Below are 11,449 nucleotides of genomic sequence, written 5' to 3'. Positions count from 1 at the left end.
GGCCCCGGGATTCTCACACAACATGCAACTCACGCCGCCGCCATCTTAGCGCCCAGCCGCGCCGCGCGCGGAGCGCTTCCGGGGCAGAGGATGCGCGCGCTTACCACCAGCGCACGTGACCTGCGCGCGCACCGTGGCCTTCCCGAGCATGCGCATAAGCGCGCTTTCGGGCCGAGCATGCGCAGACTGAACTCTGTGTTCAAGGTGGGGAGCTCTTGCCCTCAGCGCACATCCGTCACGTGGCTTCCTGAGAGTTTCGCCCTGCCGGTTAGCGGTGACGTCATGTGGCCGCAAAATGGCATCGGTGTCCCCGCTTTCATGCCCTAGTGAGTTTATTTCTTTGCTGATGACGTCGAGCAAACAATTTTTTAATAATTATTTTATTTAGGGATCGGGTGCTGGACTCCCATATGTTCTCCCGCGGTTCGGTTCGAGTCCCCCAGGACCTGGCGGCTTGCTTTCTCACTTCCCTCTCTGTCTCTCACTCCATCCCTCGCTGATCAAATTAAAATAAATAAAATGAAATAAAAATTTTTAAATAATTATTGTATTTTACTTTATTTGCATTTTTATTTTAATTTTTTTGAGACGTTTTCGCTATATGGCGCGTGGGCTCGCCAGACAGAGACATAGAGACAGAAAATGAGAAATCACCCCTCAGGGGGGATGGTCACGCCGCAATCCCTTCTCCTCTATTCTCCTCCCGGGATCTTGGGCACGCACGCACACGCGCCCGGCGTGAGTTTTAAGACGCCGGGTCTGGGACGCGAACCGCGGTTGAGTACGTGGGAGTCCAGTGACATAGCCATTACGCTAACTGCTGGTTCTCTCTTTTATTTTAATTTGAGCAAGAGGGGCAGAAAGAAAGGGGAAGTGAAAAAGCAAGCTGCCAGGTCCAGGATTCGAACCATGGTAGGCTCTGTAGGAATCTAGCGCCCTTAACCACCACGCCACCTGCTGGCCTCCAATTGTTTTCAATTACTAGTTACTGACTTTTGTATTTCTTCTGTGAAAATGTTAGTTTTTCTTTTTAAGGAGTTATGTATTCAGTTTTTATTATTATTATTTTAATTTGACTGGAGAGAGACAGAGAGTGAAGTGAAATAGAGTCAGCAGGTCCAGAACTCAAACCATGGCCACCCATGTGGAAGTCCAGTGCCTTAACCACATCACGTGGCCACCTGCCGGTCCCATTGTTTGTGGTTTTTAAGTATTTTTTTTCAAGAGTGACTTTTGCTATAGGGTGCGTGTGCTCATCAGAGAGACAGAGACAGAAAGTAAGAAATCACTCCCAAAGGGGGATGGCCATGCCGCAATCCCTTCACCTCCATTCTCCTCTTGGGATCTTGGGCACGCACGTACACACACATGTACCAAGCATGAGTTTCAGGTTGCCAAATCTGGGACTCGAACCCCTGTCAACTACATGGCAGTCTAGTGACGTTACTGGTCCCTGTTTGTGATTTTTGGTTTTTCCAAATGAATTTTTTCTGACCACCCTGGCAGGAACCTTGTTGAGTCCTAAAAGTGTTAATTACTCCAATAGAGGAACCAGCAGTTAGCGTAATGGCTATGTCGCTGGACTCCCACGTAGTCGACCGCGGTTCGCGTCCCGGACCTGGTGGCTTAAAACTCACACCGGGTGCATGTACGTGCGTGCCCAAGATCCCAAGAGGAGAATGGAGGAGAAGGGATTGCGGCGTGGCCATCCCCTCTGGGGGGGTGATTTCTCACTTTCTGTCTCTCTCTCTGTCTGGTGAGCGCATGTGCCCTATAGCGAAACCCTCTCAAAAAAAAAAAAATTACTCGAATAGAAATGATACCTGACATCTCCAACAATTATTGAAATTTATTTATTTTTAAAATTTTGGTAGAGGGCCAATGTGCTCTCCAGAGAGGGAGTGAGAAAGCACCCCTAATGCAGGGAAGGTGACACCACAATCCCTTCCCCGTCTCTCCCTCCGGGGATCAGCATGCATGCAAACATGCCCAGAGTGTTTTTCAAGCGCGGTTCAGGGCTCAAACCGTGAAGTCAACTATGTGGAATCCAGCTGCCTAAACCACCATGCCACCAGCCAACCCAATGAAATGTTTTTGTTCTTTTTTGTTTGTTTTTAAGAATTATTTAATTTCATTTATTCATTTTATTTTAATTTGACCAGAGACAGACACATACACAGAGACAGTGAGAGAGAGAGAGAGAGAAACAGGGAAAGTGAGAAAGCAAGATACCAGGTCCAGGACTAGAACCATGGTTGGCCATATGGGAACGTCCAGCGCCTTAACCACCATGCCACCTGCTAGTCCCTGGTTATTTTTTTAAGAATTGTTTTATTGGGACCAGCAGTTAGCGTAATGGCTATGGCGCTGGACTCCCATGTAATCCACCGCGGTTCAAGTCCATGCATGCCCAAGATCCCAAGCAGAGCATGGAGAAGGGATTGCGGTGTGACCAACTCGCTTTCCTTCTCTCGGTCTCTGTTTTTCTGGCGAGAACACACGCCCTATAGCAAAAACCTCGCAAAAAAAAATTATTTTATTTTGGGACCAGCTGTTGGCGTAATGGCTATGTCGTTGGACTCCCATGTAGTCCCCCGCGGTTCAAGTCCATGCATGCCCAAGATCCCAAGAGGAGAATGGAGGAGAAGGGATTGCGGGGTGGCCATCCCCCCTGGGGGGGGATTTCTCGCTTTCTGTCTCTCGGTCTTTCTGGTGAGCGTGTGTACTCTATAGCAAAAACCTCTCCAAAGAAGAGAATTATTTTATTTAGCTTTATTTATTTATGCATTTATGTATTTATTTATTTTAATTGGACCAGAGGGGGACAGAGAGAGGTGAGAAAGCAAGCCACCAGGTCCGGGATTCGAACTGCAGTCAACCATGTGGGAGTCCAGCCCCCCTAAACACCACGCCACCTGCCAGCCCCCCAATTTTTTTTTTAATTCGAAAGGGAGTACAGGGCCATTTTGCAGCTGGTGTGTTTCAAACCCCACCACTGCTGCTCCATTTCCAACCCCAGTAAAACTCACCCTCCTATCCCCAGTCGGACCCCAGAAGTATTTTCAAGCCACTGGGTCCAGGACTCGAACCACATAGTTGGCCATGTAGGATCCTGTTCCTTAACCACCAAGTTACAGGTGGCCCTCTAAAAGTAGTTAATGAAGATGTTGACTTTTTTTTTTTTTTTGAGAGGTTTTCACTATAGCGCGCGTGCGCTCGCCAGACAGACAGAGAGAAACATAGAGACAGAAAGCGAGAAATCACCCCCCAGGGGGGATGGTCACGCCACAATCCCTTCTCTTCCATTCTCCTCTTGGGAGCTTGGGCACGCATGCACACGCGCCTGGCGTGAGTTTTAAGCCACCGGGTCCGGGAGGCGAACCTCGGTCGACTACGTGGGAGTCCAGCGACATAGCCATTACGCTAACTGCTGGTTCCCAAGATGTTGACTTTCAAGGCCTTGCCGTACTAACTACAGAATTCTCTCCATAAATTCTCCCTGGATCCACCAATCCTAGAAATAGCCGGAGGCCTCCCAACGAGATGGGGCTCAAACAGGGGACCTCTGACAATGGAAACATGAGAGGAACAGGGGAAATTGGGGGGCTGTAGGTGTTTTCTGGGACTAGAGAGAGGTGGGATGAGGGCTTGATCTCCCAGTTGGTAGGTGGAGTTAATTGGTAGACTAGAGGCAGGGAGGCCAGAGAGGTGGGGTCCAGATCGCCCTCCAGAAAGAATGAATGAAGCCAGGAAGTAGCCTGGTGACCCTCGCTTCCAAATTCCCTGCTTCCCAACTGTCAGCGTCCCATCCAAGCACTCTCTCGGGTGACCAAGCAATCACATGACGAGTCACCCATGGCCCAATCGCAGCTCCTTACCGCATCTCTGTAAATGCCCGGAGCCCAGAAGTTTCCCTTAGCATGAGGTACACCCAGCTGAGGTCTTCTTGCCTCTCTGGCAGTGAAGGACACACAGACCCTGACATCTTCCTGCCTGACCTTGTAAAAGCATCCTTGTGAACCCCAACCGAGGAGAAATTTGGTGAGCCTCAGTGACCCAGGCCCCATGCTTCCACTCCATCCCTTGGGTCCACAGCAACTTGGCCCTGAAAACTGCACCCTTGGACACATTACATAGGTGGGCACTTTAGAAACGACATAGAGATGGGAACCAGCAGTTAGCGTAATGGCTATGTTGCTGGACTCCCACGTAGTCGACCGCGGTTCGCATCCCGGACCCGGTGGCTTAAAACTCATGCCGAGTGCATGTGTGTGTGTGCCCAAGATCCTGAGAGGAGAATGGAGAAGGGATTGCGGCATGGCCATCCCCCCTGGGGGGTGATTTCTCGCTTTCTGTCTCTCTGTCTCTCTGTCGAGCACGCGCACCCTATAGCAAAAACCTCTCCAAAAAAAAAAAAAAAAAAAGAACGGACAAGGGGTGGTGGCTTGGCCATCCACCTGGGAGGGTGACTTCTTTTTTTTAAATTTTATTTATTCATTCATTTTTAATTTGACAGAGAGAGACAGAGAGAGAGAAAGAGAAGTGAGAAAGCAAGCCACCAGGTCCAGGACTCGAACCACCTGCCAGCCCCTTGTCTATCAAATATTAAGACTACGTGCAATGATTGACAATCACACATACCAAGTGATTTTTTATTTTTTAAGTTTACCCAAAAAGAAACTTTTTTTAAAAAAAGAGATATTTGCCATAGGGTGCTTGTGCTTCCCGGAGAGACAAAGCAAGAAATCACCCTTGGGACCAGCAGGTGGCAGATGATTAGGGCGCTGGACACTCCCACATGGCCCACCATGGTTTGAATCCTAGACCTGGCAGCTTGCTTTCTCACTTTCACTTTGTCCCTCTGGTCAAATTAAAATAAAGTAATTCTAAAAAAATAATAATAATAAAAAAAATAGGCAAGAGACAGCTATGGCTCTGTAAGACAGTGAGGCTAGGAAGTGAGTTCAAATCCCTTTCTTACCACCACTTTCTAAATTCAAGACCTCGGCCCTTCGTCAGAACATACTAGAACTGAAACTCACTCATCCGTTTGGTGCAAGGACTCAGTGGCTACAAAATGGCATCAATGGCCCCACCAAGCATTACAGCGTAATTTACAAGAGGTGCTTCAGGGACCAGCAGTTCGCATAATGGCTATGTCGCTGGACTCCCATGTAGTTGACCGTGGTTCGCGTCCTGGACCCGGCGACTTAAACTCACGCCGGGCGCGTGTGCGTGCATGCCCAAGATCCCGAGAGGAGCATGGAGAAGGGATTGCGGCGTGACCATCCCCCCTGGGGGTGATTTCTCACTTTGTCTGTCTCCCTTTGTCTTTCTGGCAAGTGCACCCCTATACAAAAACTTCTCCCCCAAAAAAGAGACTCTTCAAACAGTTTGGGGATCCTGAAACACTCAGCCAACTTTGTCAGAGGGTGCGTATGCTTAAGAGACAGAATGCGAAAGCACCCCATAATGATGTATCATCACGCCTCCATCCTATTGGGTTTTGGGACAGTGTTTTTTAAGTGGCTAGGGCCAAGATTCAAACCTCACCATGGTCAGATGTGGGATCCAGCCCTTAACCAAGAGACCATCGGGTCAGCCCTTGGTCAACTTTCTAAAATTTTCTTTAGGTTTGTCATTGGGTACATGTGTTCACAAAGGAGAGGAAAAGTGAGAAATCACACCCCCCCCACCCCAGCGGTTGGCTACACTGCACGCACACATACCTACACCATGTGATTTTCAAGCTGCCGGGTTTGGGACTCGAACTGTGGTCGGCCATGTGGGAGTCCAGAGCCTTAACCACCATGCCACCTGCTGGCTCCCTCAGCCAACTGCTTTAGCAGCCTAATTCAGGAGCCAGGCAACAAATAACCACCTTTTGGTTCTCTGCTGGCTGTCCTTCCCCAGAAGAAGACACAGAAGGGAGACACAAAACTTAATTTAATAGAAATTTTGTTTGCGGTTCTTACATTCTCAGTGTGAGCCGAGCTGGAACCCGCTGCCCCACCCCCAAGTGGCCTGTTCCTGGGGGCAGAGGGGACATGAGGGGAGAAAAACGGGAAGAGCCCCATTCTTTCTCAGTGCTGGGGGTCTAGAGCTGCCACCCTCTGTCCCCCTGTGGGTTCCAGGAAGGAGAGCAGATGCAATCTCCAACCCAGGGCGTTTCCTCTGCACCCCAGGCCCTGGGTTGGAGGGTAGTGAAGGAGGGGTCTGGGGAGAGAAAACAACAGGAGGAGGAAAAGATGTAAATCAAGAAAGATGGGGGGGGGGGCTGGAATTAAAGACAAAAAACATCAGTAAAAAAAAAAAAAAGAAAGAAAGGAGGGTGGGGGAACAAAACCAAAATCCACCCCAAATCTATACCCGCCTGGAAGAAAAGGAAAGTTCTCGAGTCTCACAGAGACATTATTTGGCGCGGCCGGCTCTGCGGCGGGAGCGCTCGGGCCTCGGCCCAGTCCTGGGGGCGGGTGGCGCGGCCTCTAGAGCTCGTCCTTGGCCTGGCCAGCGGCGTCTTCCTCGTCGTCGTCCTCCTTGTCCTCCTCCTCGTCGTCGTCCTCATCTTTGTCCTCCTCGTCGTCCTTGTCCTCTGCCTCCTCCTCCTCTTTGCGTTTCTTGTCCTCTTCCTCCTCTTTCAGCCTCTGTTCCTCGTCCTGCTTGTCCTTCATGGCCTTCTCTGCCGCCTGCGTGCACAGACCGCACGGCTCAGCGCCCGGTCCCCACCTGCCAGCCCTGCCCGTCCCCACCTCCCCAGGGACCAGGACCGGGACGCGGCCCCACCTTCGTGACGCCCCACGTCTCTTTGCCGAACTCCTCCGCGTACGCCTCGTCGTTGGTGATGAGGAAATTGTCGAAGATGGTGCCGGACTTGACCTGGGGGATACATGGAGGGGAGGGGGGTCAGAGTGACACCCAGAAGCCCTGGCTTGCAAGGAGGGCTCTGTGGTCCCTCTAACGCCGTGCACTGCTGTGGTCACTGGTAAGGCAGCCGACACTGAGCTTTCTAGAAAGCAGCCCTGCCCGGGAACACCCCAGCTTGGCCGCGGTACTGCAGGGACCTACTGATGCGGAGACTGTCCTAGGTACAGAACATCAGAGACCAAAGGGGACAAAAATGCCGTCCTAGCTAAGCTTCTTTCTTTTCTTTTATGCTTAGGAATTATTTAATTTTATTCATCGTTTTGTGTGTGTGTGTGTGTGTGTGTGTGTGTGTTTAATCTGACCAGAGAGGGAGGAAAAGTGAGAAAAAAAAAAAGCCCCGCCAGGTCTGGGGCTTGAACCACAGTCGGTCTTGTGGGAGTCAGGCACCTTAAACACTATGCCCACCTGCCGGCCCCCATTCATGTTATTTTTCCTTCCTCCTCCTTTTTTTTTTTTCTGAAGAATTATTTTAATGTATTCATTTGTTTATGTTATTTTATTGGACCAGGGAGGCACAGAGAAAGAGAAAGGGCAAGTGAGAAAGCAAGCCTCCGGGTCTGGGACTTGAACCGTGGTCGGCCTGGGGGAGTCCAGTGCCCTTAACCACCACACCCAATCCTAATTAATTAATGTTCTAACTGGTACTGAGCATCTTGTAAGTAGTTAAATAAACCGATTTGTGTTCAAGTTCTTGCAGAAGCACCTGGAGTGTTATTAAGGAGAATTTTGAAAAAGGTACTGTGTAGACGGATAGACCAGGAACATTTCAGAAATGGCACCGTGTTGGGATCAGAACTGCCTGGGGTCCAATGTGACCCTGTCTATTCCCTCCCGGGTGACCCAGGGGACCAGAGGCCCCTCGGGATCCTCCCCTTCCCTCCATCTCACCTGCCAGAGGTCTAAGCCCAGCACGGCGAAGTTCTCGTAGGCATATATATTGGGGTCAGGGGAGTACTCGGGGTTGTCGATTTCCGGGTGGATCCAGGTGCCCTTGTAATCGGGGTTGTCAATCTGCCGGGGCTTCCACTCGCCCTGCGGAAGAAGGCGACGGGAGGGTGAGGAAAGGTTGAGGGCCAGAGCCGTGCCCACCTTGGAGCCCTGGCCCCGGTTGGAGCCCCAAGCTCACCTTGTACTCGGGGTTCTGGATCACTGGTGGTTCCCACTCTCCGTCCATCTCCTCGTCCCAGTCCTCAGGCTTCTTAGCATCGGGGTCTGGGATGTGCTCGGGCTTGTCCCAGTCCTGGGGGGGACATGAAGGTGCCAGGGTGACCCCCATTGTCTTCTCCCCCCTCTGTGGAGGAGAGCTCCTGCCCAAGTACCCACCTCGGGCTTGGAGTCCGTGGGATCATCGATCTTGGCCCGTTCGTCCCAGTCTTCCGGCTTCGAAGCTTCGGGATCCTTGATCTTCTTGGGTGGCAGGAAGTCCCAGTCGTCCTCCAAGGAGCCCGACTCCACCTGGCTGTTGTCGATCTTCACCTCGTAGGTGTTGTCGGGCCGCACGATCAGCGTGTACAGGTGCGTGAATTCGTCATCCTGAAGAGGGCGGGAGGTGAGTGGCCACGCCCACTGGGCTGGCCGAGGGCCCTCCCAGGGCAGCCACCTGTCACCACCCCCGGGGCACACCTTACAACGGATGTCCTTGTTAATGAGCACATTCTTGCCCTTGTAGTTGAAGATGACATGAACCTTCTTGGTGCCAGGGCCACAGATGTCAGGACCTAAGTGGGGATCACACGTAGGTCTGAGTGAGGTGACCCACCATTCTAAGGATCCCACCCCTCTTTATCAAACACCTGCTTCTTCAACTTAGAGATGTGTCAAGGTTGTAAAGAGAAGGTGCAGACCCTGGTTCTATCCTTACAAAGTTGTGGCTAGAGGGCTGGCAGGCGGCTAGGGTGCTGGACTTTCACATGGCTGATGGTTCGAGTCCTGGACCTGGCGGCTTGCTGTCTCACTTTCTGTTTTTTTTTTCCTCTCTCTCTCGGGTCAAATTACAAAATACTAATAATAGAGGCTGGCAGGTGGGGTGGTGGTTAAAGGTGCTGGACTCCCACGTGGCCAACCATGGTTCAAGTCCTGGACTTGGTAGTTCCCTTTCTCACTTCACCTCTCTGTCTCTCTCTGATTAAATTGGAAAATAATAATAAAGTTAAAATAATCATTAAAATAGTAACAATTTAAAAAACAAAATTGTTAAAAAAAAAGCTATGAATAGAGTTTTAAGTTACAGAGAGAAAAATTAAAAATCAGCACCCTAAAACTCAATATCCTCATCTGTTAAAGTAGGAAATGAGGGGCCGGCAGGTGGCACAGTGCTTAAGGGTACAGGATTCCCACATGGCCAACCACGGTTCGAGTCCTGGACTTGAGGACTTGCTTTCTCACTTTCCCTTTCGCTCTCTGTCTCTCTCTGGTCAAATTAAAAAAAAAAAAAAAAGAATAATAAATGGAATTAAATAAGTAAATCTTTAAAAAATTATTAAGAAAATTGGGAAATAACTACATGCAACGTAGAAATTCACAAACAGCCTAGATTAGGAATGACTACACACTAAGTAGCAGCTATCTGGGACCTATGGCTTTAACTCGCCTCTAAAGAAAAGTCTGATTACCCGAAGGCTTCCCATATTCCAAAGATCATCTTCCCAGGGTATGAAGAACCCACGGGGTCTCCGTTTGCCTCCCACAGGAGGGAGACTGGCACCGGGGAGGGGGCGCTCACCAAACATGATGTTGTATTCGGAATCTCCGTGCATGTCTGTCTGGTCCAGACCACCCGGAAACAGCTTCACGTAGCCGCCCCCACAGTCGATGTTCTGCTCATGCTTGACGGTGAACTGCACCACCAGGGTCTGGTCCTTGTTGCTGAAGGGCTCGAATCTGGCCGACAGGGCGTAAAAGCGGGCATCCTGGCTGGTCTGCAGCCCTAAGATGGGGTGGCAGTGAGGTCACAGAGGAGCCCCTGGCCCCGGGGGGAGGTGGGGGGGACACTCCAGACCTCCCTGCTGCAAACCCCATATAGGAGACTCTCTTCCCTGTTCCTGGGGGATTGCCCTGAGTCTGTGCACAGACTACCGCTTCCACGAGGAAGTCTTCCAGGATCTGAGCACCCACTCCCAGACTCTTACCTTTGTCTTTTTCCTGGTCCCCGTAGAACTTGCCAGAACTGAGGACAAATTTGCCAAAATCTGACTTGTGTTTGGACTCGATCCAGCGCTGGGTCCACCCATCTGAAGGGTCAGAGGGGCAGGTCAGGGCGGCCGTGACATCCCCACACGAAGCCATCTGCCACCAGGTGCTGGCGGCGGGGAGGGTGATCCCCCCGGCTCTCCCCACCCCAGCCTCTAGTTTGACACCTCGCGTGGTGTAAGAGCTCCTGGGGCGATCTCTAACTCCCGCCGCGGCAGGCCGCGGCGCCCTCTGCGCTCCCCGGGGACGCCGAACAGGGATCGCCCGCGGCTCTGGTCCCCGGGGGCCCCTGTGTTGGCCCTCTGAGCGGTAATTACAGGCGACAACACGGATCCGGGCTGGGGGGTCGGCCCCGTCGTCAGGGAGGCCTCGACGCGGAACCAGGCGTTACCTCCGTCCGAAAACTGCTCCTTGAAGTAGATCGTGGGCTCGGCGACGGCCAGGCCAAGGAGGCCGAGCAGCAGCGGGACGGGTAGCAGCATGGCGGGCCGAGGGGGCGGCGGCGCGCGGGCCCTTTAAAACGATCCTCCGGCAGCAGCTCTGCAGTACGGACGAACATGGCCACCGGCCGAGCGCTTTTATACCCACCCGCCTCTCAACCCAACCTGACCCAGCCCTAAGGCCCGCCCGCCAAGCCTTATCATTGGTCTTAGTCCACAGCCGACCCTTCCCATTGGACCCTTGTCGGTCCAGCACGTTCAGCTGTGCCTCGGAACGCTGGGTTCCCAGATGGCCGATTTCTATTGGTCGCACCGCCGGCCAATGAGGGTCGACCACGCGTTGTGGGGGACGCCCTCTAGTGGGGTGGGGGCCGCGAGCCCCTCAAGCCGGGTCATGTGATCAGACTTGAGCCCAACCCGTCCGGACCCGCGCGCTTCGCTCCGCATCTGGGCGTTTAAAGAACCCGCGCGATCGCAGGTGTCAAGTGCACGGGACCGGGACCCTGCCCCAGCGTCGTCCCCTGCCAACCCCACTGCGTGGAGGAGTGGGCAAGGCCTTCTTAGCCACTTTTTAACCCCGCATTTGGGGAAACCCCCATCTCGATTCTCTCCACCCCATCCCCCCCACCCACGCCCACGATGGGGCAAGAGGGCACCAGGGATCAGGGGCCGGGGCCCAGGGCCTCCGCTGCACCCTGGATCCTCAACCATGCAGGTCGGCAGGGGAAGCTGCAAGTTTCCTCTCCTTCTGCCCCCTGAGTTCCCTGGCAGCCTGTCACCCTGCTGCTCTGTGACCAGGTGCAAGTGCCTGAGCCTCTCTGAAGTCGCAGGAGCTCTTGAGAGGCTGGGAGAGGCGACCTTGGCTTTTACAGCTTGTAGGGCTGTCCTGGGACATA

At 52.5% G+C, this 11,449-nt stretch overlaps 1 protein-coding gene across 1 annotated transcript; it reads right to left on the bottom strand.

Moving 5' to 3' along the window:
• Window positions 1-5,928: 5,928 nt before the first annotated feature.
• On the bottom strand, window positions 5,929-10,681 carry CALR (calreticulin). Its single transcript, XM_006161001.3, has 9 exons — window positions 10,505-10,681; window positions 10,053-10,154; window positions 9,647-9,850; window positions 8,548-8,642; window positions 8,248-8,457; window positions 8,051-8,164; window positions 7,813-7,956; window positions 6,784-6,876; window positions 5,929-6,686 (listed from the first exon to the last, which is right to left on the bottom strand). The coding sequence occupies exons 1-9, from the start codon at window positions 10,593-10,595 to the stop codon at window positions 6,486-6,488; spliced, it is 1,254 nt and encodes a 417-aa protein (XP_006161063.1). The 5' UTR covers window positions 10,596-10,681; the 3' UTR covers window positions 5,929-6,485.
• Window positions 10,682-11,449: the final 768 nt, after the last annotated feature.

This window comes from Tupaia chinensis, unplaced genomic scaffold (assembly GCF_000334495.1).
Source record: "Tupaia chinensis unplaced genomic scaffold, TupChi_1.0 Scaffold138060_1, whole genome shotgun sequence".
Lineage (NCBI taxonomy): Eukaryota > Metazoa > Chordata > Mammalia > Scandentia > Tupaiidae > Tupaia > Tupaia belangeri.
This window is presented reverse-complemented; position numbering and strand designations above follow the sequence as displayed.